The sequence below is a fragment of the Danio rerio genome, chromosome 12 (assembly GCF_052040795.2).
Source record: "Danio rerio strain M-AB ecotype USA chromosome 12, GRCz13ab, whole genome shotgun sequence".
Taxonomy (NCBI): domain Eukaryota; kingdom Metazoa; phylum Chordata; class Actinopteri; order Cypriniformes; family Danionidae; genus Danio; species Danio rerio.
The window spans coordinates 3,321,190-3,349,077 of NC_141032.1; the positions used below are offsets into that span (position 1 = coordinate 3,321,190).

The 27,888-nt window shown below is 37.8% G+C and overlaps 3 protein-coding genes and 1 long non-coding RNA gene across 13 annotated transcripts in view; 1 reads left to right on the forward strand and 3 right to left on the reverse strand.

The window, feature by feature from the left end:
* Nucleotides 1–9,982, reverse strand: part of fam20a (FAM20A golgi associated secretory pathway pseudokinase) — a 34,751-nt gene extending 24,769 nt beyond the window's left edge. The window contains exons 1-3 of one of the 2 annotated variants that reach the window (XM_087275208.1): nucleotides 9,389–9,982; nucleotides 1,680–1,873; nucleotides 1,546–1,596 (exon numbers count right to left, since the gene is read on the reverse strand). In XM_087275208.1, coding sequence (XP_087131334.1) covers nucleotides 1,546–1,596; nucleotides 1,680–1,873; nucleotides 9,389–9,717 — 574 coding nt within the window. In that variant the 5' untranslated portion in view covers nucleotides 9,718–9,982. 2 annotated transcript variants of the gene reach the window in all.
* Nucleotides 1–27,888, forward strand: part of frmpd2 (FERM and PDZ domain containing 2) — a 451,768-nt gene that overhangs the window by 419,686 nt on the left and 4,194 nt on the right. The gene's annotated exons all lie outside the window — the stretch shown is intronic.
* LOC147841255 (uncharacterized) lies at nucleotides 10,017–13,181 on the reverse strand. The gene is made up of 2 exons (XR_015503751.1): nucleotides 12,259–13,181; nucleotides 10,017–12,036 (listed from the first exon to the last, which is right to left on the reverse strand). It is a non-coding gene; the product is annotated as an uncharacterized LOC147841255 (long non-coding RNA).
* The window catches only part of LOC103911894 (cilia- and flagella-associated protein 337), a 42,451-nt gene continuing 35,481 nt past the window's right edge, over nucleotides 20,919–27,888 (reverse strand). For all 9 annotated transcript variants that reach the window (XM_087275540.1, XM_087275547.1, XM_087275541.1 and 6 more), the window contains 3 exons: nucleotides 23,305–23,417; nucleotides 23,082–23,219; nucleotides 20,919–21,272 (listed from right to left, as the gene is read on the reverse strand). In XM_087275540.1, coding sequence (XP_087131666.1) covers nucleotides 21,129–21,272; nucleotides 23,082–23,219; nucleotides 23,305–23,417 — 395 coding nt within the window. In that variant the 3' untranslated portion in view covers nucleotides 20,919–21,128. The remainder of the gene's footprint in view (nucleotides 21,273–23,081; nucleotides 23,220–23,304; nucleotides 23,418–27,888) is intronic.

Here is a 27,888-nt window from a genome sequence, read left to right on the forward strand (position 1 = left end):
CACATCATCACATCAGAATGCAAAATGCAGGATATACAGATTGTAAATTTATTTAGCGCCCCCTAAAATGGCATAACCTATGTTTAACTGTACCTTTTGTCAGTTTAACATGTATATTGTGAAATTTGCAGGGTACGTATGCAATGAGACAACACATGTAGGATGAATATTCAGCATATATCCATGTTTATGCGCATTTGTCATATCACATCACACTGAGTGAGTGTTCATTAATATTGACGACCTTTTATTTCCCTAATGAGACAACAACAACGATTATATATTCACCTTATTTTTTAAATATATTTAAGTTTATCTTACATGGGACTCTTATTTTGAAAATGAGACCAACATTATAGATCTCTCAAGTAATTCACAAGCCATTGAGCATCTCAAATCCTCACATAAGACTGTAAAATGCAGGATATACAGATTAAAAATGTATTTAGCGCCCCCTAAAATGGCATAACCTATGTTTAACTGTATCTTTTGTCAGTTTGATGTGTATATTGTGAAATTTACCGCATATATGTGTAATGAATCAATGTAGACTGATGAATCTTCAGCATATTTACATGTTTAATGCACGTTCATACATCCTGTCATGTGACATCACGCTGTGTGAGACCTCATTAATATTCATGACCTTTCATTTTCCTAATTTTTAAAGTATATCTGAGTTTGACTTATTTGGGACTCTTATTTTTGAAAATAAGACCAGCATTATAGAGCTCTCATGTAATCCAACCAGTCACTGAGCATCTCAAATCATCACATCAGACTGCAAAATGCAGGATATACAGATTAAAAATGTATTTACTGCCCCCTAAAATGGCATAACCTATGTTTAACTGTATCTTTTGTCAGTTTAATGTGTATATTGTGAAATTTACCGCATATATGTGTAATAAATAAATGCAGACTGATGAATCTACAGCATATTTACATGTTTAATGCACGTTCATACATCCTGTCATGTGACATCACGCTGTGTACGACCTCATTAATATTCATCACCTTTCATTTTCCTAATTTTTTAAGTATATCTGAGTTTGTCTTATGTGGGACTCTTACTTTGAAAATAAGACCAGCATTATAGAGCTCTCATGTTATTCAACCAGTCACTGAGCATCTCAAATCATCACATCAGACTGCAAAATGCAGGATATACAGATTAAAAATGTATTTAGTGCCCCCTAAAATGGCATAACCTATGTTTAACTGTATCTTTTGTCAGTTTAATGTGTATATTGTGAAATTTACCGCATATGTGTGTAATGAATCAATGTAGACTGATGAATCTTCAGCATATTTACATGTTTGATGCACGTTTATACATCCTGTCATGTGAAATCACGCTGTGTACGACCTCATTAATATTCATGACCTTTCATTTTCCTAATTTTTTAAGTATATCTGAGTTTGTCTTATGTGGGACTCTTACTTTGAAAATGAGACCAGCATTATAGAGCTCTCATGTTATCCTGAGCATCTCAAATCATCACATCTAATAATTTTAACTGCAACTGTATATGAGTATTTTACCTTGTGAGCAGTCGCATGCGCCCTTCAGTGCTTTCTCATCCTGAGTGAAATCTGTCAGACGACAAAACAAAGATCATCAGCTTCAGCATCACATTTAGACTCAGATCTGCTGTAGCTGTGTGTTTCAGCATCACCTGCGTTAATGACAGTGTCCGTCTGCATGTCCTGCAGGAGTGTGTCCACGCTGCTGTCCTCTCGGTTATACAGCGCGTATCTGTTGATCCCCAGGTGGAACTGAAGCCAGCTGGCGTCCGGTTTAAAACTCACCGGATGGTCAGAGATGGAGATGTTTGAAGCTGCGGCCGCCTCCATGTAGAACTTCTTCATCCTGTAAAGGAAAAAAAATGTATGTATATGGGTGTAAAGATATTCACTGATGACCAAGATGATGCAAATAGAGTTATTAGTTTAATCACTTGTTATCTGAAAGCAACACACCTTGCAATGTTGCAACTGATCAATCAGAATCAAGTATCCCAGAGAGTTGTGTAATAGCACTCATTATATAATATTCACATTCTGAAATTAAACATTTTCATCACTATCCCGTCCTAAAACTTACTAAAGTACTAAAGTGGTGAGTACAAAGTTGCCAAGCTCACTTTTAAGTCATCAACCTAGAAATGTATAGATGGCTCTTAAAATAACAAGTTTCCTTAGAGTAAACAAGTGTGCACATGCAGAAAACTCTTCTTGTCGGCTTAGTCTCTTTATTAATCCGGGGTCGCCACAGTGGAATGAACCGCCAACTTATCCAGCAAGTTTTTACACAGCGGATGCCCTTCCAGCCGCAACCCATCTCTGGGAAACATACACAAACACACACACACACACTCATACACTACGGACAATTTAGCCTACCCAATTCACCTGCACCGCATGTGTTTGGACTGTGGGGGAAACCGGAGCACCTGGAGGAAACCCACGCGAACGCAGGGAGAACATGCAAACTCCACACAGAAACCAGCGACCCAGCGACAAGCAGAAAACTATATGATGTAAAAATAGCACAATCCTAATTTAAAGTCTCAGCCAACAGCATTTTTGGGCTTCTGCGCAATAAAATTTTGGCTTTTATTACTTTAAAAACAAAACACACACACACACACACACGAACATACAGCATTTATGGCATTTCAAAGAGCTTTTACAAATGAGCATAAAATGGCATTCACACTTCACCCATTCACTGTCTTTATGGGACAAATTCCCTAAGTTAACAAAAAAATTTAAATAATGTAAATGTTGTTATACAATATACACTCATTGGCCACTTTATTAGGTACACCTTACTAGTACTGGGTTGGAGCCCCTTTTGCCTTCAGAACTGCCTTAATCCTTTGTGGTGTAGATTCAACAAGGTACTGGAAATATTCCTCAGAGATTTTGCTCCATGTTGACATGATAGCATCACACAGTTGCTGCAGATTTGTCGGCTGCACATCCATGATGCCAATCTCCCATTCCACAACATCCCAAAGGTGCTCTATTGGATTGAGAACTGGTGAATGTGGAGGCCGTTTGACTACAGTGAACTCATTGTCATGTTCAAGAAACCAGTCTGAGATGATTCACAGTTTGACATGGTGCGTTATCCTGCTAGAAGCAGCCATCAAAAGATGGGTACACTGTGCTCATAAAGGGATGGACATGGTCAGCTGCAATACTCAGGTAGGCTGTGGTGTTGACACGATGCTCAATTGGTACTAATGGACCCAAAGTGTGCCAAGAAAACATCCCCCACACCATTACACCACCACCAGCAGCCTGAACCGTTGATACAAGGCAGGATGGATCCATGCTTTCATGTTGTTGATGCCAAATTCTGACCCGACCATCCGAATGTGTCAGCAGAAATGGAGACTCATCAGAGCAGGCAACGTTTCTCCAATCTTCTATTGTCCAGTTTTGGTGAGTCTGTGTGAATTGTAGCCTCAGTTTCCTGTTCTTAGCTGACAGGAGCGGCACCCGGTGTGCTCTTCTGCTGCTGTAGCCCATCCGCCTCAAGGTTGGACGTGTTGTGTGTTCAGAGATGCTCTTCTGCAGAGCTCGGTTGTAACGAGTGCTTATTTGAGTTACTGTTGCCTTTCTATCAGCTGGAACCAGTCTGGCCATTCTCCTCTGACCTGACCTCTGGCATCAACAAGGCATTTGCGCCCACAGAACTGCCGCTCACTGGATATTTCCTCTTTTTCAGATCATTCTCTGTAAACCCTAGAGATGGTTGTGCGTGAAAATCCCAGTAGATCAGCAGTTTCTGAAATACTCAGAGCAGCCCGTCTGGCAGCAACAACCATGCCACATTCAAAGTCACTTAAATCCCCTTTCTTCCCCATTCTGATGCTCGGTCTGAACTGCAGCAGATCGTCTTGACCATGTCTACATGCCTAAATGCATTGAGCTGCTGTCATGAGATTGGCTGATTAGAAATTTGCTTTAACGAGCAGTAGGAAAGGTGTACCTAATAAAGTGGCCGTAAGTGTAAATACTGCTGTTGTTTTAAATATGACAGAATGAAAATCTAGATATACCTAGGCGTAGTTTTATAATTAGAATTTTGGTACATGTGAATGGCCATAACGTGAGCATCAAACAGCATTGTGTAAAATCCTGGTAAAAAAACTAATCAGAACATAAGTCTCAATCTCTCAGGGAGCATGTGATTGGCAACAATGTGATTGGTCGCTGGTTTGAGTCCCAGCTGGGTCAGTTGGCGTTTCTATGTGGAGTTTGTATGTTCTTCCCGTGTTGGCGTGGGTTTCCTCCGGGAGCTCTGGTTTCCCACCCAGTCCGAACCCATGCGCTATAGGGGAATTGGATGAACTAAATTGACCGTAGTGTAAGAGTGTATGGGTGTTTTCCAGTGCTGGGTTGCAGCCGGAAGGGCATTCGCTGTGTAAAAGATATGCTTGATAAGTTGGCGGTTCATTCCCCTGTGGCGACCCCAGATTAATAAAGGGACTAAGCCGAAGGAAAATGAATGAATAGATTATAAAGTTGTTCAAGCCACTGTATTTCCTTAACACTCCTGCAAAATAAATGACTCAAAACATCACTTTTTACAGCAATTCTCCCTCTCGTTGCCCCATGGAAATGTTATTTTTATCTGAGTTTAGCAAGAGCTTGTTTATTTTAGGTGCTGTTTTGCGTTTTACAGGCGGTGGTGTAGACAAATCACTCTTTTAATTGGACTGGCAGTGATGCCGCTCGACTCTATATGAGTTTGAAGAAGTTAAAGACGGGCCAATGAACAATACAAGTGGCTCCCACATAATCAGAGGTTTGCTGTAAACCACGCACTGAACTCGGGTCACACAATACAACATCGGGATACAGCAGCAGTAGCTTTTTATTGCTAATAATAACCAGCAATACATCCACAGTTGTTTGGTTACATTACGAATCAAAGCATTTCTATTGTTATCACAAGTTTTCTAAAATGCTTAAATATTGCTTAATGCCTAAATAATGCCTTTATAATGCTTAAATAATGCTTTATGATGCTTAAATATTCAAATGAATCATTATTTATTTAGATATATGAATTTAACACATACAGTGGAGGAATAAAGTATTGAACGTGTGTCCATTTTTCCCAGAAAACATATTTCTAAAGGTGCTGTTGACTTGAAATTGTCACTGGATGTTGGTAAAAACCAAAGAAATCCATATAGGCAAAGAAAACTTATTTAATTAGTTTACAAATGAAGTTCTGTGTAATAAAATGAAACGACGCAGGGAAAAAAGTATTGAACACATGAAGAAAGGAGGTGTTGGAACGCAGTGAAAGCCCAGACAGCAGCTGAAATCTCTCAGCAGTTCTAACATTAACACTTATATAACACTTCATTCTACATTAATTCCACCACCATACATCAGCAAAATAAACATGATAATTATAATTATTTATTTAAATAATTTTGCTTTATTTCTATCCTTTAAATAAAACAAAAACATACAGTAATAACACCACTTAATATACTCATTCATTCATTCATTTTCTTTTCGGCTTAGTCCCTTTTACTTAACATACCAATATTTGATGTTTAAATAAAAAATAAATAGGCAAAATAAAAATAAATATTATAATTTCCTTTAATTTCAATTATTACAATTATATTAATATAATATAGTAAAATGTAATTAGCAATTTTATTTTGCTTAATACCTCATTCTGAACAGTCCTAAAATATGTTTTTATGAACTCATAAAATATTATTTTATTATATTAGAAATATATATTATATATAAATAATATATATTATTAATATATATTATATATTTATAATAACGCTATTATAAATAAAATATTATTATTATTTAAAATAAATACACATTTGTTCATCAGTTTTAAACTTGCACACTAATAAATACGTAAATAATAAAGCAACTAACTTAGCTTTATATCTATAGCTTAAACACAAACGCATAATAACACAAAAATGTATACTATATAAATATACTAATAATCAATATTTAAATAAACAAATATTAAAACTTGCTTTACTTAAAAATAGCTATAAAATACAATTATATTATTTAATATAATAAAATAAAAACAAATATATTTTGCTAAATTTCTCATTCTAAAAAGTCTTAAAATAACTGTATATTTTAACTCAGTTGCAAAACAATTATAATAAGTCTTTAAAAGAAATTAAGTTGTTATTACTTGCTCACATACATATTAATTTCATACCATTAAATGAATAAATATGCCTTGACATGAAGCATACAGAGTAAAAAGCACTAGATTTTCATGACAATGTAAATGTTCTTTTGAGTGATATTTGGACTGCAGACTGCCATCAAGATGTGAGACGTCAGTTCCACGTGTCACTTGCAGATCTGAGCCAAACACTCATCATTCAAACACAATGCGGCTTCATCTGCTGGAACTTTCTATAATGTCCTGTTCAACAACACAACATCCCTATCTCTCATCTTACACCAAAATATAAATAATAAACTGCTTCATCCTTTCATTTCTCCAAAAACAAACAACAGGAGACCAATAATAGGATTATACTTACAGAAATATACTATATAAAAATAATTAAATATTATTTTTGACTTGAACTAGCCCTTACATTTCATTTTGCACTTGGATTAATTCTTTTGAACACAATTATTTATTTTTCATTAATTTAGAGGTTACACTGTAAAAAGTGATCAGTTGACTTTACTTAAAGAACAGAGTAAACTCATTGTCTTAATATTAAGTAAATGAAAAATTAAGTTAACAGTTCCAGATTACATTGGGTTTACTCACTTTTTAAATCTAGTAATTAATTATTTTTTACAGTGTATACCCAAACCAATCCTAGAAATTAGTTTTGCATTAAATCAATTTACTTAATCATATACAGTTGAAATCAGAATTATTAGCCCCCCTTTGATATTCTTATTTAAATATTTCCCAAATGATGTTTAACAGGGCAAGGAAATTTTCACAGTATGTCTGATAATATTTTTTCTTCTGGAGAAAGTCTTATTTGTTTTATTTCGGCTAGAATTAAAGCAGTTTTAAATTTTTTAAAAGCCATTTTAAGGACAAAATTATTAGCTCCTTTAGGCTATTTTGTTCCAATGGTCTACAGAACAAACCATCGTTATACAATAACTTGCCTAATTACCCTAACCTGCCTAGTTAACCTAATTAACCTAGTTAAGCCTTTAAATGTCACTTTAAGCTGTATAGAAGTGTCTTGAAAAATATCTAGTATAATATTATTTACTGTCATCATGGCAAAGATAAAATAAATCAGTTATTAGAGATGAGTTATTAAAACTATTATGATTAGAAATGTGTTGAAGAATTCTGCTCCCTGTTAAACAGAAATTGGGGAACAAATAAACAGGGGGGCTCATAATTCAGGAGGCTAATTATTCTGACTTCAACTGTATATTTTTTCATTGTTTGAGATGTTACACTGTACAAGAGCGATTAGTGGACTTGATTTAAAAAATTTGAGCAAATCCATCGCCTAAGTCATTTATTAAGTAAATTAAAAGATTAAGTCAACCTAAATGTACTATATTAAGTAAGGTACATAACTAAGGTAACACTTTTCTTTTTACAGTGTATACCTGAGCTGACCCACAAATTGAGTTTAGCATTTGGATCAGTTCAATTAAACATAATTTATTTCATTATTTGAGATGTTACATGGTAAAAAGCGATTCGTTAAAGAGAGTAAAACCATTGCCTTAAAAGGATTAAGTAAATGAACTTATATAAATATATACAGTTCAAGTCAGAATTATTAGCCCCCCTGAATTATTAGCCTCCTTGTTTATTTCTTTCCCCAATTTCTGTTTAACAGAAAGAAGATTACTCCAAAACATTTCTAAATATAATAGTGTTAATAACTCATCTCTAATAAATAATTTATTTTCTCTTTGCCATGATGACAGTAAATAATATTTGACTAGATATTTTTATAGACACTTACAGCTTAAAGTGACATTTAAAGGCTTAACTAGGTTGATTAGGTTAACTAGGCAGGTTAGGGTAATTAGGCAAGTTACTGTATAATGATGGTTTGTTCTGTAGACTACTGAAACAAAAATAGCCTAAAGGGGCTAATAATTTTAACCTTAAAATGGCTTTTAAAAAATTAAAAACTGCTTTTATTCTAGCTGAAATAAAACAAATAAGACTTTCTTCAAAAGAAAAAATATTATCAGACATACTGTGAAAATTTCCTTGCCCTGTTAAACATCATTTGGGAATTATTTAAAAAAAGAGAAAAAAATTAAAAGGGGGGCAAATAATTCTGACTTCAACTGAAGGTAAATATAAATATCTAATTATACACAATTATAAAAATTAAGTTAAGGCAACTTACCAGATCTGAGTTAAAACGAGTTATCACCCACTTTTTTAAAGTAAAATCGACTTGTCGCTTTTAAGGCAACAGGTTTACTCACATTTTTTAAAGTAAAGTAAAACGACTTTTTACAGTGTATACACTGTAGAGTATGTTAGCATCAGTGTTGCACATAATCATTTAATTTTGGGAGAAAGTGCTGTTATTGGCGAGGCAGTGGCGCAGTAGGTAGTGCTGTCGCCTCACAGCAAGAAGGTCGCTGGGTCAAGCCTTGGCTCAGTTGGTGTTTCTGTGTGGAGTTTGCATGTTCTCCCTGCCTTCGCGTGGGTTTTCTCCGGGTGCTCCAGTTTCCCCCACAGTCCAAAGACATGCAGTAGAGGTGAATTGGGTAGGCTAAACTGTCCGTAGTGTATAAGTGTAAATGTGTGTGTGTCTTTCCCAGAGATGGGTTGTGGCTGGAAGGGCATCCGCTGCATAAAAACTTGCTGGATAAGTTGGTGGTTCATTCCGCTGTGGCGACCACGGATTAATAAAGGGACTAAGCCGACAAGAAAATAAATGAGTGCTGTTATTTAATTTTAAATCAGTTTCACATTGATTTTATTTGTATTTTTAATTCCGTGTTGAAGGGCTTTCATTATTAAATTTCTCCCATTTTTCTATTATATTACTATTTTAGTTTTTTTAACTGAAGTAAATTAAAAATAAGATGTTTTTTAATAGTTAATAATTCAGTTTTACTTTTGATTAAGTAACTATTTTTATTCAATCTATATTCTATTATTTTATCTTGTGTTGAACACAAAGGAAGATATTTTGAAGTATGTTCAGTTCCTACAATTAATCACAATGGCAGCTTTTTTCCCAAACATTCTTCAGAATATCTTCTTTTATGTTCAACAGAAGAAAGAGACTAAGTTTACAACCACTTGAGTTGAACTGTTCATTTTTTTGGGTGAACTACCCCTTTAAATCCTGCTATAAACATCAACAAATCAACTGTGTATTACCTCTCCCAGCGGCTCACTTTCCTCTGGTAGTAGTTGATGAGCTCCTGGCGCTCCAGCAGGAGCTCATCGGCCCTCAGATCCGGCAGACGGATGTTGTAAAGCGGATGCCTGAAGAGCCGCTCCAGCTTAGAGCCTTTCTCAATGGAAACCGCTGTCCAATTCTGACTCCACATCCACATCGCATCCACACTCCCATTGGAGTCCCCGCAGGAGCAGCTCTCTCTGGGCAGAAAATACCAGGATTTGAGTCTGGGGAGGAGGATGAAATGGAGATCAGCTGCTAGAAGAGTGACCAAAGTGACGGCCACCAGCAGCCGGTCCCTCCTCATGGCCCTTCAGGATTGAATGACTGTAAACGACGTCCAGTTTCCGGTTGTTATAATCCATTCATTGGAGACATGTGTTGCTCCTTTCAGCGGCTCCAGCATCTGAGCGCGTGCCGGAGTGTAAAAGCAGTGCGCTTTCTGCCTTTAGGCAAGATTCCAGATGCACCTTCCCATGTAGACACACAGCCTGCGATTAAACACACACACTCACACATGCAGATAAACACACTGGAGAGAAACTGAGAGACGGAAAGCACGCCTGACTGCCAGCGCACATAAACTGAGCGAGGACTAAAAAGGCCTGTTTTTTTTTCATCGAGAGGCGGATGAGAAGCTCGGGAGGTGTTTCCCCAGACTGCATCTGGGCAGACATCTGCCGACTGTTTGGGTTTTTCTAGGTTTTTTTATTTGCATGTGCACATTTGTGGATCAGCTGTAAAGTTGAGGTTGTGCGTAATTTAAAACAATTTGTTCTTAAGAGACGAGAAGCAGGAAAAGAGAGGCATGAAAAGCTCCAAAAACAACTGAACGGATTGGGAAAGAACTGCCTCAGCCAGTCAAAGTCTATTTTTAGAGCAGCCGAGGCTCTTCATTTGGTATCTGTTTGTTTTTTTGGGGCTTTTGTGTTGCAGGAATGGTTTTATATGTAGGCATGAATTACCGTTTGAGCAACAAGTTTACACCCATTTGGATTACATTGTTTTTTAATACAAGTATATAAAGTATGTGATGCATATTTTTAGTCAGACATGCTGTAAATAAATCAGGTAAGATTGTTGCATTAAAAATGCAAATTAAATTTTGTGTAAATGACTTTTCCAAATGCATTTATTTTTATTTAGTATACACATTATCTATACAGTGCTCAGCATATACGCATATGCATTAGATTAGTCAGTACTGAAGCCAAATCTGGAGCTAATTGTAACAGAAGCCGGCTAGCAAAGTGCTCTGCAGGTAAACCTCTTTAGCCACCTTGTTAGAGTAACCGACTCCCATACAAAGAATCACTGGTTCGATCCCAGCTCAGAGCAGGTTGGTTGCAGTAGGACGAGTGGGTTACATGTGGGGGCTCGTCCGGGATAGAAGTGAGGTTTAGGGGGGTAAGTGTAACAGGCGCCAGATAGCAAAGTGCTATCCAGGTAAACTTGACTCCTTTGAACTCTAAAGGTGCTTTAGCGACAGAGGCTAGAGGCTATGGTCTTTACTCTCCTTGTTAGAGCAACCGACTCCCATGCAAAAAAATCACACATTCGATCCCTGCTCAGAGCGGGTTGGTTGCAGTAGGACCGGTGGGTTACATTTGGGGGCTCGTCCGGGATAGGAGTGAGGTTTAGAGGCGTGAGTGTAACAGAAGCCAGCAAGCAAAGTGCTCTGCACGTAAACCTCACTCCTCTGACCTCTAAAGGTGCTCTAGCGACAGAGGCTAGAGGCCGTGGTCTTTAGCCTCCTTGTCAGAGCAACCAACTCCTATGCAAAAAATCACCAATTCGATCCAAGCTCAGAGCAGGTTTGGTGTAGTAGGATGGGTGGGTTACATGTGGGGGCTCGTCCGGATAGAAGTGAGGTTTAGTGGGATGAGTGTAATGCTGCGTTTACACCAGATGCGGAACGCGCGTCAAACACGAGTGATTTACATGTAAAGTCATTGCAAACGCGCGAATAGACATCCTGCGGCGCGATACGTGCTAATGGCATGGCGCGAATTACGAGAATTGCGCGAATGGCGCAGGGCGAATTGAGTGTTTGCGCGTTTGACGCGCTTAACGAGCGTTTCGCGCGAATCTCTCGAGTTCGAAAATCTGAACTTCAGTTGACATTCGCTCCGCGTTAACCAATCAGAAGCTTGCTCTTGTGGGGGCGTGATTGTGACGTAGAACCTGTTGATGGGTGTCCCGGAGCAAATCCTCCAGGCGACAACAAGTCATCAAACTGGGCTTGGCTCAGTCAGAAGCACCGCTGAAAGTCTCCGTCATCCAGGTTCAGTTTCTGGAGGAGTTTATGAGCTCACAGAGCTGGATGCACCTCTGAAAGAATGTAGTGGACTCAGACACGGTCCCAAACGTATCGACGCTGTTTTACAGTCTTCATAAAGCACATAAACACTGTTATTTTCTTCATAAAATCCATGTTAGCCATTTAGCAATGAAGCTACAGTCACCGGGCAGACAGAAGCCCTGCCCATCACGCGAATCCGCGTCTGTTCTGTAGTGAATTTGACACACGAATGAAGCGGATTTCACGCCAGAATGAAGCGGAGTTTAATGCGCGAATGAAGCGAGTAAACTCAAATGTTCACGCGGCTATTTACGCGCGATTTATCTGCGCGTTCCGCGTCTTGTGTGAACACAGCATTACAGACGCCAGCTAGCAAAGCGCTATCCAGGTAAATCTTACTCCTTTGAACTCTAAAGGTGCTCTAGCGACAGAGGTTAGAAGTCGTGATGTTTAGCCTCCTTGTTAGAGCAACCGACTCCCATGCAAAGAATCACCGTTTCGATCCCAGTTCAGTCTGGGTTGGGTGCTGTAGGACCGGTGGGTTACATACATAATCTGAAGAAATAACTTAAGATAGGGGTCCAAAAATTTGTAGCCCAAATGTATATGTTAGTAAAAATAATAAATAAAAATAAAAGGAGCAAAAACCAAGAGAACCAAAAATACAACTCATGGACAATTACGCGGAATTGTTGTAGCTTTTGCATGAATTTAAGTGTTTTATGTTTAAATTTCTATAGATGTTCGGTGACTTAAATATTATTTTAATAAATATATCATCAGCATAGACCATGTAAACAGTGAAAGTATGACAGATGCAATACAAATACAGTTGTGGAACAAGTCGTGTTTAGTTAAATCTAAGAGACTACAAACAAAAGGCTCAGTGGCTAGCACTGACACCTCACAGCAAGAAGGTTGCTGGTTCGAGTCCCAGCTGGGTCATTTAGTGTTTCTGAGTTTGCATGTTCTCCCAGTGTTATTGTGGATTTCCTCCGGGTGCTCCGGTTTCCCACACAGTCCTAACACATGCGCTATGGGTGAACTGAATACACTAAACGGCCGTAGTTTATGTGTGTGCATGTAAGAGTGTATTTCCCAGTACTGGCCTGCAGCTTTGAATAGTTGAATAGTTGGCGGTTCATTCCGCGGTGGTGACCCCAGATTAATAAAGGGACTAAGCTGAAAAAAATGAATGAGTGATTGAAAAAAGATATGATTAAAAAGTTGGTTTAAAACATAGGTTTTTACGTCACTTGAACTTATTTTAATAAGAAAATCAGATTTCAACTTTTTATTTCATTCATTCATTTATTTTCTTGTCGGATTAATCCCTTTATCAATCCGGGGTCGCCACAGCGGAATGAACCGCCAACTTATCCAGCAAGTTTTTACGCAGCGGACGCCCTTCCAGGCACAACCCATCTCTGGAAAACATCAACACACACATTCACACACACACACACACACTCACTCTGGACAATTTAGCCTACCCAATTCACCTGTACCGTTTGTCTTTGGACTGTGGGGGAAACCGGAGCACCCGGAGGAAACCCACGCGAAGACAGGGAGAACATGCAACCTCCAGACAGAAACGCCAACTGAGCCGAGGTTCGAACCAGCGACCCAGCGACCTTCTTGCTGTGAGGCGACTGCGCCACTGCCTCGCCCACTTTTTATTTTAAATTGCAAATTTATTTTAAATAGTTTTAAGTCTGTTTAATTGATGTGAGATGAAGTGGCTTTGATTCAACTTAAAAATTTAAGGCAGAATCAAACTTTCTTCAAAAACTCCCACTGACTTTATTTTTTTAATTGAATCAAACTTTTCTAGTCAACTTGCATTAATCAGACTAAAAATATTAAGTTCAAATTTACATAACTTAAAACCAGATTAACTTATTAAAATAAGTTAAAGCAACTAATTTTATAACATTTTATATTTCTTTTTACAGTGTGTAGTTAGTTTTAAGCCATGTAATCCCAATAGTTGCACACTTTAGACTTTAAATAAATCTTCAGTCTTGGTGGAATTACTTCTTGCACAAAAAAAAAAAAAACACACAAAGCAAAACAAACCACAGGTCTTTCCCAACACTGAAAGTCTGGATGAGTCCAAAATCCATAGCTATTTTGAAATCCAGTCCACTTCAGACTCAAAAACAAGCATGACTCTTTGAATGAAATCACATGTTGTTTTTGTGAAGCTCTATGTGTATTCAAATATCACTACAGCCTCAGCGTTGACCAAATGCCAGAATCTGAAGTGTGGATTTCTGAGCAGAATAATTTCCTCATCCAGTATTACGGTGAGTTTATTTCATGCCGTTGGGCTTCAGCTCAGAAACGCTCATACCATTTTTTTTTCTGCCTGATTTGAAGCTTCACTGATCCTTGAAGATTTATACGGTTGTTTTTCATCCTCCGAAGCTTTGCACATTGTTTACTTGCGCTCTTCGTTATCTGCCCTGGATTATTCATGCAGAGCAGCTCCAAAAAAGCTTCCAGGAATTGGTGCAAATTATATAACAGGATGTCAAAGGGGAAATCTTCAGTGAGAAAGTTTCCTAGTCAAAAAAAAAAAGAGAGAGAGAGGAAAGTCATGCACACGGTATCAATGACAAGAAGAACTTCACACTGCATCATTTGTACTCACTTGTCTTTCCATCAGGCGCATGCATTCCTCGATGAGCGGGAGGTTCTGCATTCCCAGACGAGAGCCGTCACGTTTATGCATTTATTAATGCGTCCAGTATTTGTTGAATGGAGTGATGGAACAACTAATAAATCAAGGCGCAGAGTTCGGCTCATGTTCAGGTGATGAATGATATGTTTATGAAGCGCCAAAGGACACGAGGTGCAGATGCAAAGAGGACTGTGAAGCGCTGCTGATCACACTTGCCATATTTCATGAATTAAGCGACTTATTATGTATGATCTTAGGGGAACGATGTGTTAACAGTATCCCTTACAGACCACAACAACTGTTTAAAGGAACACTGACTCATTTTTTTGTCACCGACAGTCAATGTTTTACCATTTTTGAATCCTTTCAGCAGATCTCAGGGCCAAGCAGGAGCACTTTTAGCTTAGCTTAGCATAAATAATTGAATCGGATTAGACCATTAGCAACCAAAACATATGTCTCCCAGGACACAAACTCTAGACCATGAAAACTTTTCAAATTCAAAAAATTTGTCCCAGATACAGGCAGCCAGGTTACTCAAGTCATTCCAAAAGCATTCGTCTTTCCCATGGAGCTGCAAATAATCTGCAGTGTTCAAATCAATTTTTAAAGGAACACTCCACTTTTATTGGAAAGAGGCTCATTTTATAAGGCACCTAGAGGTAATTTATAAATTTAAAACAGTTTTTTGGAATCCATTCAGCCGATCACTGAGTTTGACAAGAGCCCTTTTAGCTTAGCTTAGCATAAATAGTTGAATCGGATTAGACCATTAGCATCTCCCTCTAAATAAAAAAAAGAAGAAATTTTCATATTTGAAGTTTGACTCCTCTGTATTTACAAGATCACAAGAAAATGAAAGGTGACTATTTTATAGGCTATTATGCTGGAATGAGTTTAGTTCCTACTAGGGTTGTCAAAAGTATTGAATTCCGTACCAATCAGTACTGACATTTTTAAAACGTCCTTTTCCTGTAAACATTTGAGCATGTACTTAAATCATCGCTGAACGTTTTCAATGTTTCATTTTCTGAAAAACACCATGTAACTACAGAAGAGTCAAGCTTCACATAGAAAAATTTACAAAATTTTGCTCATTTTTTTGAGCTAGATGCTAATGGTCTAATCCGATTCAATGATTTATGCTAAGCTAAGCTAAAATTGCTCCCGCCAGACCCAAAGATCAGCCGATAAAACTCCTCTGTTTAACTCCAGTAGTGAAATGAGCCTATTCCACCATCCTACCCCAACCCCCATGTTTTTTGAATGACTTGCGGAACCTGGCTGCCTGTATCTGGGACAATATTTTTTTATTTGTTAGGTTTTTATGGTCTAGAGTTTTGTGTCATTTTTGAGCGAGATGCTAATGGTCTAATCCGATTCAATGATCTATGCTAAGCTAAGCTAAAAGTGTTTCGCCAGATCTGGAGATTGAATAAATGGATTCAAAGATGATAAAAAAAGATGATGAATTTTGCAGTTTCATGGGAAAGACATTTTTTGAAGGACTTCGGATTTTAAAGGTTTTCATGGTCTAGAGTTTTTGTCCTGGAAAATATATATTTTCTTTGAGTTTTGGTTGGAGTGGTTCAAGTCTCTTTCAATTCCTTAACAATCAGTACTGAAATTTTTAAAACATCCATTTCCCCCAAACATTTGAGCACGTACTTAAACATCGCTGAACGTTTTTAACATTTAATCTTCTGAAAAACACCATGTAACTACAGAAGAACCGAGCTTTACATAGGAAAATTATCGAAATTCTAGTCATTTTTGTGTGAGATGCTAATGGTCTAATCTGATTCAATAAACTATGCTAAGCTAAGCTAAAAATGCTCCCGCCAGACCCGGAGATCGACTGAACGGATTCAAAAATGATAAAACTCATCTGTTTAACTCTAGGAGTGATGTAAAAGTAGTGTATTTCCAATAAAAGTGGGGTGTCCCTTTAAATTTGATTTGAACACTGCAGATTATTTGCAGCTCCATGGGAAAGACGAATGCTTTTCGAATGACTTGAGGAACCTGGCTGCTTGTATCTGGGACAATTTTTTGGATTTGAAAGGTTTTCATGGTCTGGAGTTTGTGTCCTGGGAAGCATATATTTCGGTTGAGTTTTGGTTGGAGTGGTGGCAAGTCTCTTTCAGACGGTTTCTACAGCGGACACATTCCTCTATGAGGTCTGGACTGCAGCAATGCTCTAAATGTGTTTTGAGCGAATAAAATCACAGGCTGCTAATTGGTACGTGTGGACAACCTAAGGCCACGGCTCGGGAGATGGACGAAGACCAAGATCAATCTCTCAGGTCAATCCAGGGTAACACATATCCTTACATAAATATACCTTTTTGGTAACACTTTATAATAACTGCACACTATGAATCATTTATTAAGCATTAGCAAACAGTGAATTTGGGGCGGCACGGTGGCCCAGTGGTAAGCACTGTTGCCTCACAGCAAGAAGGTCGCTGGTTCGAGTCTTGGCTGGGTCAGTTGGCATTTCTGTGTGGAGTTTGCATGTTCTCCCAGTGTTGGTGTGGGTTTCCTCCGGTTGCTTGGGTTTCCCTCACAGTCCAAACACATGCGCTATAGGGGAATTGATCAACTAAATTGGCCGTAGTGTATGAGTGTGTGTGTGAATGTGAGAGTGTATGGGTGTTTCCCATTACTGGGTTGTGGTTGGAATGGCATCCGTGGCAAAAAAAAACATATATCAGAATAGTTGGCGGTTCATTCTGTTGTGGTGACCCCTGATAAAAGGGACTAAGCCGGAGGAAAATGAATGAATGAAATTTACTGTTTATATCCCTTATTAACTAATTGCTAATGCTTAATAAAGGATTGATAGTGTGTCATTATAAAGTGTTACCCTTGTTGTCTTGTTTTTTTACATTTTAGCAGAGCATGATACCTGGATGCTGATTAAGTTGCTCTAGGTTGCTGCTATGGCATTTCTGTTGACCATATTAAAGGGATAGTTCACCCAAAAATCACTCTTTACTCACCCTCATGGGGTTACAAACCTTTCTTTTCTGTTGAATCAAAAAGAAGATACTTTGAAGAATGTTTGAAACTGGTTTAAAATCTACTAAATGTGAATGTAAAACAAATTGGTTACACATACCCAATTATTGTTCCAATCATATCCAATCAGGATTACTGTAACCACGGGGAGTGACACTAACAACAGAAGTTTGGATCCACGTGCAGGTTTATTAGAATTGTCAGGCAAGCAGTGGTCAATACAGGGGCACACAGACGTATGAGGGCAATCCAGAGTCGAAGTCAAAATAAAAGGCAGATGGTCAGAGGCAGGCAGCAAACAGAATTAAACAAATAAGCAAGGCAAAGGATCAAAAACACGGCAAAGGCAGACAAAGGAAACCGCATTGTAATGTCACTATCAGTAAACAAGACTCAGCAACAGTGAGTGTTTCTGTGCTGTTTATGTAGTGCAGTAATCAGTCTAGAAGCAGCATCAGCTGTGGGGGTCTAATTCGTGGAGACTTGGAGCAGGTGTGTGCAGGGCCGGCTCGTCCATAGAGGCGACCTAGGCGGCCGCCTAAGGCGGCAGTATAGAGAGGGCGGCATTCGCGACACCTCCCTTACCACCCGCGTCCTCAGTTATGTCCGTGACACCTCCCTCACCACCCGCGTCCTCAAATATATTCACGCATAGACGACAGAATAGAGATGGCGGCGTCAGCGACACCTCCATCAGCACCCGCGTGTCCTCAGTTATATCCGCTCATAGGGTGGCAGAATTGAGGTCCGCGACACCCGCGCGTCCTCAGTTATATTCGCGCATAGGGTGGCAGAATTGAGGTCCGCGACACCCGCGCGTCCTCAGTTATATTCGCGCATAGGGCGGCAGAATTGAGGTCCGCGACACCCGCGCGTCCTCAGTTATATTCGCGCATAGGGCGGCAGAATTGAGGTCCGCGACACCCGCGCGTCCTCAGTTATATTCGCGCATAGGGCGGCAGAATTGAGGTCCGCGACACCCGCGCGTCCTCAGTTATATTCGCGCATAGGGCGGCAGAATTGAGGTCAGCGACACCCGCGCGTCCTCAGTTATATTCGCGCATAGGGCGGCAGAATTGAGGTCCGCGACACCCGCGCGTCCTCAGTTATATCCGTGCATAGGGCGGCAGAATAGAGAGTGCAGTGTCCGCGACACCTCCCTCCCTCCCTCAGCACCCGCGCGTCCTCAGTTATATCCGCGCATAGGGCGGCAGAATAGAGGTCCACTACACCCGCGCGTCCTCAATTATATCCGTGCATAGGGCGGCAGAATAGAGAGCGCAGTGTCCGCGACACCTCCCTCTCTCCCTCAGCACCCGCGCGTCCTCAGTTATATCCACGCATAGTGCGCTGGAAAAGAGGTCCGCGACACCTCACTTTATTTTCATAACCGGTCACTTTCTTTTTCGCATATTGGGGTTGAGGGCGGCATGATCGTCCTCTGCCTAGAGCGGCAGTTCAGCTTGCTCCGGCCCTGGGTGTGTGTGTGTGGCATGACTGAATATGTAGTCCATTTAGAAGCAGATTTGTAGTCCTATGTGTGTGTGAGTGTTTACCAGCGATCTCTGGTGGTTTGATCGCTGGTGATCGTAACAGTTACATAGGTATTTTGAGTGGTTGACAATATATTATTATCCAGTTACTAGGGTTTTATAGGTAGTTGCTAGAGGTTTACTAAAGGTTAAATGTATTCTGAGTGGTATATAATGTTGTAAAGGACTTTCTAGGTTTTGTTGCATGGTGGTGGTGACTTTATTTTAAATTAGAAAGCATGTTATGTGCGAGCAAAGATTTTAACGGATTTTATAGCCTATCACTGACTCAATTCATTTACTTATGTAAATGTATGTAAATACTGTATACATTTATTTATTTTTCTATTTATTTCAGTCATTTTAGTGATGTCTTATAAACAAATTTTGGGAGGAGCACGTTCAGCCTTTGACGGGCTAATTCATCACACACACACTCATTCTATTATCCAATCAGCTAAAGAGCAAACCCCTATAAATAGTTAAATACGTCATACCTCTGTTTTCTCTTGACTTCAGCATCGCTCCACCACCCCAACTCCACACTATTAAACGGGAAACTTATTTAAATCTGAGGGGGGAGCGTTCTGAAGCCAGGCTAGACACTGCGCTCGGACCCATCTCTCTTTATCCTGATGAGGGGAATAACTTGAGTTAGGGTGTCTTCCCGAGCTCAGAGCCCTCTCCCCGGACAGCACATCAAATACGCATATTCTATTCAGTCAAATATCCAACCCAGGCTCATTCTGAAAACGTAGTCCAGCGGACGTATCTCGAGACGTTTCTGTACGTATGGCCGCATTTCATTTTTTAAGCGAACGCTGCGGGACGGTGTTCCCTCTCACGCTTGCCCGCCGGTTGCTTGCCTCCGTGTGGAGAGCTGTCCCGCCACAACCAGTTTCTCCGGTTAGCTCGTCATGTACGTCTGTGGACTTAAGACGCAGAGAGGAGCTGACGACGACCGGGTTCGAGTCCAGGGAAGAGCAGTTCCAGAGTAAGATCAGGTAAGACAGAATACAAAAAACAAAACGAATGAGTTCATAACAGGGTGAGAATGTGGTGAAATCCGAAAACGTGGTAGAAATCAGATGAGGGCTTTTCTTTTTCTGTACGGCTTTTTTTTGTTTTTGTTGGTTGGGTCTAGGGAAGTGAGTGGGTGGGCGGGTCAATCGGTAAAACTGCTTGGGTTTAGGGAAGGAGGAGAAGGATAGGTCGGCCGACTGGCTGGTTGCCCAGTCAATCATTCAGCAAGTCGGACAGACGGTCATTCGACAGCGGCATGTGAGAACGGCATGGGCACGAACGGCGCTCGAAAGAGATGTTCGCGATTCGAAAAAGTGTGCACAGTGGGCTCTTGCAGATTCGCGAAAACAAAAACTGCATGAATACGTACCAACCGGGACATATTTCACAGTCTCCAGAAACGTCCGCTGGACTACATTCTCAGAATGAGCCTGGGTTGCAAATATCTGTGAGTGTAAACTCATGAATGAACTAATATGCAAATATTTACATGATTTCTTTATAATACAGTTTGTTAAGTAATATTTTGTCTTTTGGTAGTAATTATTAAGTCTTTTGCTAGATATATTATATGAGAAACTTGATTTATTTTGCACACAAATGGATCTAATTACATTTGCATTGTAAATCTTAAAATTTAGCTTTTATTTCATGTTTTAAGTTAATTATTCCGCACAAATCTGCAGATTTTTTACAATATTATGTGCAGAAATAGTAAAAAACGTCCACAGATTCTCTTTGGCCCTGCGTATAATATTTAGAATTAGATGATTATACAATTTCCCAGTAATGGGTTGCAGCTGGAAGGGCATCTGCTGCAACCCAGATCCGCTGTGATGACCCCATATTAATAAAGGGACTAAGCCGAAAAGAAAGTGCATGAATGAATGAATGATTGAACAAACCCTAAATCTTAACTATGAGCAGCAATAACAATGATCTCTGTGTTTAATCTATTATTTATTGGTAAAACTATATTTCCATATAAATAAATGATTCAAATGGAAAGCAAAGAATCAGCAAATGCCAAAAAACAACAATATTCTTAAAATACATTCACAAAAAAAAAATAAGACTATCAACACAGCGGAAGTGATTTCTGTGCAGAACAACAACAATATAAATCAGTGCATATTCACTGACCTGTGCAACTAAAACCAATCATCCAGTGACTCACAGAGCAAAGACCCTTCAGAGGAGAACATGCAAGAGCTCACTTCTGTTCCCCTGGAGGAAATCTGCTGTATCTTCAGTTTCCAGGGCTTCACTGCTTCATCTCCAAGCTCGCTGATCTCCTAGAAAAGGTTAGTTCATCCATAAATGCACATTCTGGAATTAATTACTGACCCTCATGTCGGACCTAGGTGCGTATCCACAATGAGCCTGTGTTGCATAAAACACCATGTCAAAGGCTTCTCATCTAAATTAGGCGAGGATTTTAAATGCTCAAAGCTTTTTCTTTCCATTGCAGTGGAGACACTGAAATGTGTTGGACTTTTGTGATGTGGTTGCCATAATAGTGTCTCGCTCTTCCAAACGCGCCGTTACAGTTACAGCGCTAACGCATCTGCACTCTCACCATCAACTCCTCTTCATTTTTCATTTCATTGCCAGCCTGGCATTCCCTTAATTTTTTTTATTGAGAAAAACCATTTTAACCTTCTCATGCCAGCTTACTAAAGGCTTCACTAGCCAAGCAGAACTTCATTGAGACTGTTCATGGCAACAAACACACAACAAACACCAACAGAGAGAGAAAAATGGGGTGTTGTCTTTGTTTTTCTCCTCGGCTGGTTTTATGGACTTTTCAATCAGTGCTCAGTCTCACAAAGCCACAGGTATGCTTGTGTGACTGTCACAGGCATCATTAATGGTGGAAGAGATGTCTCCACCACTTTTCATCATGAATGATTTGGGGTTTATTAATGCAAGATTATCAATAGCAGTTATATATTTTATATATGTGTGTGTACGTGGCATACAGTAATGACAGGTGAACTAAATTAGTTTAATAAAAAATTAATGATTAGTTTAATGAATATTCAGAATACATTCATTTAAATGTTGTTGTTATTTATTAATATAAAAATATTTAAACATTTTAAAGCATTTTTTATTGTAATTATTACTTTTGATTACTTAAAAATCTGCAAAACTTTAAATGTGCTTTTTTGTTTTGCTTGTTAAGGCGACTCATACGTCAAATTTGGGTTACTATAATAAAAAATGTAATCTTGCACATGATCAAATAATCTGCTGCAGAACTAGAATCTGGATAAATTAATTTAATACATTAATCATTCTCAATCTTGATCCTTTATTTATTTCTATACATTTATAGAAAATTAGATTGATTGGGGATAGATTACTTACAGTTATTATTAATAATATTATTTAATAATTTAAATTAATAATTTATAAAACTGTATTATTATTATTATTATTATTGTTATGATTATTTTTATTGAATTTAAACTTAATTATAATATATATATATATATATATATATATATATATATATATATATATATATATATATATATATATATATATATATATATATATATTTTACATATATATTATATGTAAATATTTATATATTTATATTGTTATTGTTGTTATTATTAAGCTTGAATTTAATATTATTCCAAGTAATACAAAATAATAAAAATAATAATGATAATAAGACTAAATATTATTAAATATTTTTACATTTGAACTTAATATTACTGCAAATAACTTTTAAATAGCTAAATAATAATAATAATAATAATATTTAATAATAATAATAATTAATGATAACAACAACAATAATTATTATTATAATTTATTATTATTATTAATAATAATAGTAGTAATAATAATAATAATAATAATAATAATAATTGTTATTATTATTATTATTATTATTATTAATATTATTTTATTACTTTGTCAAAGACTAAATGAGGTCATATACTAATGTTTGTCCATGACCTTATTAATATTCATGGGTTAAGACTTTAATCACAACCAACAAATCGCAACCATGCTAATCATAAACCATACTAATATTAACTCCACTGATTTTCACATGAAAAACATTCAAGGAAAGACTGGCTAACCGGCAGCTCCAGAGTCTGAAACGGTGTGAACTCATTCCCATAGCGACACAGTTTTTCATGGCCAACTTTCTGTCGTCTGCATTGCCTCGTCGTCGTCCTTAACCCCAGATCCCTGAACACTTGATCTCCAGACAGAACCTGAGATGCACAGTAAAACACAGCACTGTTTGGAGGAATCCCTTACAAAGTAAACTAAACTGAAAATGTATATTTCTTGACTGACCTTACTGTGTTTAGGCAGCGGGATGCTTTCCAAAGAGCTACTATCGTCAGACAGGAACTCAAAGTCTGGGCTCTGTGGAGCTGAATCATCAACTTGTAGATCTACGTCTGATTCTGCATCAAGAAATAGACATAAAATGTTGAAATCACCAGCAAATCAAAACAGATAATTAGTATATTTATTATGGAATGCAGATGTTATTATAAAGAATGAACCTTGTGTTTTTAAAGGGACAGTTCAACCCAAAATTAAAATTAGTGGTGACCCATTACTCTATTTTTTACAAGATCTAAAATAACTTTCAGATATCAGTCTCTAGAGTGTGTATGTGAAGTTTCAGTTCAAAATACCACACAGATAACTATATTATATATTATTTATAACTATATTTTTCCCCGCATAAGCAATTTGTCATTAGCTACCATAAGCGGGGGAGTTCATTAAGATCTACCTAAGCTGAAACTCCCCTCGCCCTGCAAACAGGAGAGATGCCAAACAAGCTTATAACCAGGCTGGGAATCACAGGGGGGTTCGGGGAGAATTGACCCCCCTAATTAACACTATATGCCACCTGAAGGACATCATAACAAGATGTATCTGGGGGGAGGAGTCAGCCCTTTAAAAGAAAGAAATAGCTTTCTTCTATATTATTTTATATTATTAATATAACGGTTCATACCACTGTGATGCATTCAATCGCGCCAATCAATGGTAGGAAAAATATCGCTTAACAGTCTGAAACTGGCAGTTCAAGAAGACCGATAGTATTAACAAAACACGTTTCTTGTAAAAAAACGTGTTTATATCTGTATGTAGCCTAAAAAAAGAACATTTAGACACATCATTTGTATAGTTTGTATCTCTAAATATCCCTCAAAACACTGGAAACATGCATTTTATTTATATACAATTTAAATGTAATTTAAATACATTCATAAATTTGGTTAACTAACGCATGTATTACCAAACTACTACCGAAAAAGTTGACCACCCGATCGTCAATGTAAAATTTGCACACTGTTTATAACCAATCATCAGCTAAGTGTGAACTCTTGAACCTTTCGTCATGTTCGTGGCTGTTTCGTGAACATAACGAAGTGTGGTTTATTCATAAATTAATTTCGAGAGGATCACGTGCTTATGATCAACACGGCTGGCGCCTTATTAGCTCCGTAATCTGCCCTATTAGATGATTCCGGAAGCATTATAAATAATCTGAGTTTTTTACTCCAGTTATCTTCGTCTTGAAGCTCCCCCCCCCTTTCCACCCCTACATCCTCCCCACTTTTCTGATAGGGCGACACGGTGGCCAAGTGGTTAGCACTGTTGCCTCACAGCAAGAACACCGCTGGTCCAACCTATCGGGCCGGTTGGTGTTTCTGTGCGGAGTTTACATGTTCTCCGCATGTTTGCGTGGGTTTTCCCAGGGTTCCCCGGTTTCCTCCCACCGTCCAAAAACATAACCATAGCCAAACGACTAAAGCAAATAATCACCCAAGACAACCTTACACTGTAAAAACGCCAACTTTCAAAAAGTCCTCTGAACAAAGATTAATAAGTTAACTGAATTTAAATATTTTCATTTGAAATGCTGACAAATAATAGTTAGTTTGTTCAACAAATATGGTGCTTCAATGTGAAAAACTTAAAATATTTCGTTGAACTAATACAAAATTCTTAGTTTTGCGTTGATGCGTGCCCTTCTTGTTGGCGCATGCGCCTTATAAGCTTCTGGCGCATGCGCAATTTACTTCCATAGCTCACTGCAGGGGGTACCTGTCACGTGCGCGCGACAAAACGAACCATCTTTCTTTCTGCGGAGCTACGTGTCAATCGTTTTCATAATCGATTGTATATAATTGTATACATGTTTTTGTGCGATGTGCTACCCATCTGACTGCCCGATCTATTTTACCAGTGTATTAATGATGTGAGAGACCGTGATAGAGCGGTTAAGAGTAGTGGTGGGCAAAGCGAGGCTTCGTGAAACACTGAAACAGTCGAAGCAAATGTGTCGAAGCTTCGAAACGTTTCGAAACCTCACTCTACAGTGACATTTAGTGGTCATTTTTTTATATATATTGCACTGAAACAGCTTCAGCAAAGAACGATTGAACAAATTGAGGGATTAAACCCCACTTTGTGAAAGTGGAAGCCTTCAAGTAACATGGTACAGTGGTTAAGGTGTCAGACATCCATGCAGGAGTAGTAGGTTTCGAAACCAGTCAGTAGCAGTTGTTTAAAAATGCTTTAATACCAGTTGGTAATGCTTTGCTCTTGTATCTTTTTGTTTCAACATTGGTCTGATATCCGAATAAACAATTTGTGAATAAATATGTCTTGTTTTTGTCTTAAAACAGGGTTGTTGCTAGATCAAAAACGGTGGCCTGAAGTTATCAAGAATTATTTATATTATTCATTAAATTTCCCATTTATTGTATTTTATTAATGTCTACCCAAACCCTAAACCCAACCATACTGTAAAAATATTTATTATTGTTTTACAGTGTTACAAAAATGATGCTAAATTGCTGGCGTAACTGTAGCTGTATCCTATTTAGGCTACACAAAACAGAACATGATTAAAATACATAAAACCATGATTTCGAAGTCGGGATTCGAACCCAAAACATCATGCTAAGCATAGAATCAATAAGCAAACCCACAGTTCTCTAAGCCATTTGAGACAGAGATAATTGGAGACCTTGGCAGTCAAATTAGGATTCACCAGGTCTCGAAACGTTTCTAAGCTGATCGATGCTTTGAATCGCTTTAGTCACGTGACTAGGTGTTTCGAAACACTTTAGTCACGTGACTTGGGTGCTTCGGATCATGCTTCGGTGCAGTGATTCGAAACACTTGCGCTTCGGGATCTCGACACTGTGTCAAAACATCAGTTTCACGTCAGCCATCCCTAGTTAAGAGCAGGCCAACGACGTTTCTGCTAAATCATAGGTATGTATGTCTTTTTTTGTTGTCATCTAACGTTATATTATTTGATATGTTGGCTTTGATGTGCGCGTGTATCCTAATACGGAACTATTTGTTATAATTTAGCCGTGAGTTACTTGTTTCGTGTACTTGGTTTTGGCTATTTACATCAATAAAAGTTTAGAGTGAATGTATTTGAAACAAATAGCGATTTCAATCGAGTCATTTGCTTTAATAACTCACGATTAATACAATGAGTATCATATAACATACCAGATCAGGTATCCAAGTCAAATATAACATTATGTCCTGTTTATCTAGATTGCTGTCAGCATTGCGCACATCATAACCTTTTTTCCCTTCGAACCAGAGCCAGTGGAACAAACGGTGACGTGTTTAACTGTGTAATTTGTGTGAAAATCGTGTGATTTTCATGTAATTCATTGCTTGATTTGTTAGCTCGACTAAATGTCTATCATATTCAGACCAACTTGCTTTAACAGTCAGCTAGCTTTTATTTACATAAAAAATATAAAGGGCTAAATATATATTTTTCTTTCTTTTTGCTCAAAAGGACTGAAATATTGACAATGACATAATTCAATGCAAGATTTCCTTGAGGAGGTGAGACTTGTTATCATCAGTGAAATTTGACGGTCATTCACCAGCAGATGCAAGAAACCTTTTCTCTTTGCCCAAAAGAAGTTGTTGAGATTTAGCCAGGAAGAAATTAGAGAGAGAGATAACCTGGACTTTAAGGAAGAGGTAAGTCACTATATTGCAATTGCTTTGGTTTCATTCAAGGTAGTAATGATAATGCTAAAAATAACAAACAACATTATTATTATAGGTAATTCAAAATACATCTGTATTCAGCATTTGAACATTTAAATATTTACATTTACATATATATATATATATATATATATATATATATATATATATATATATATATATATATATATATATATATATATATATATATGTTATGTGTAAAAATTAATATGTATGTTTTTTTTGTATATTGTAGATCTGCACAGAGTTTTCTCAGATCTGTAATGTAGATCTCCTGAGACAGTTAATCGAGTGACTTGATAAATATACAGCACCTCTCCTGAAACTCTACAGAAAAGAAGGGATTCAATGGGTCCAGAGATGGATACAACTTTAAACAAGATGGATGAGCAGGTACTCATTAAGATTTTTTTTTTCTTATACACCCGTCTGATGTTTTTAACATGTGCAACATATTTTGTCCTGTCAAGAATTTCATGCTCAGGTAATACAGTCTAATAAAACGTAATTGCAACAATTTAATTGTCCAGCCCTTTCGCATTAATTTTAATTGTGTCAAGTTGTGTTTTGATTGTGAGATGGAAGTAAGATAAATAACAGATGTTTCACTTGTTTTGAGTGACCATTTCAAATGAATACATTCAAAGAGGAAAATAGAAAATAATAGCTGTAGTTTTTAACTCAAAGTAATTGTCACATGAAACTAAACATTTTTCTAAATTTGCCAACACAACCATTATCAAATTCCATTGTATGGAAACCACAAAATTCTTTTTTAAAAATAAAGCCATGTGTTTTTTCAACAGCATGAATAAAATACTATGCTCATTTAAATGTACTAAGTACATTTTTACTTAC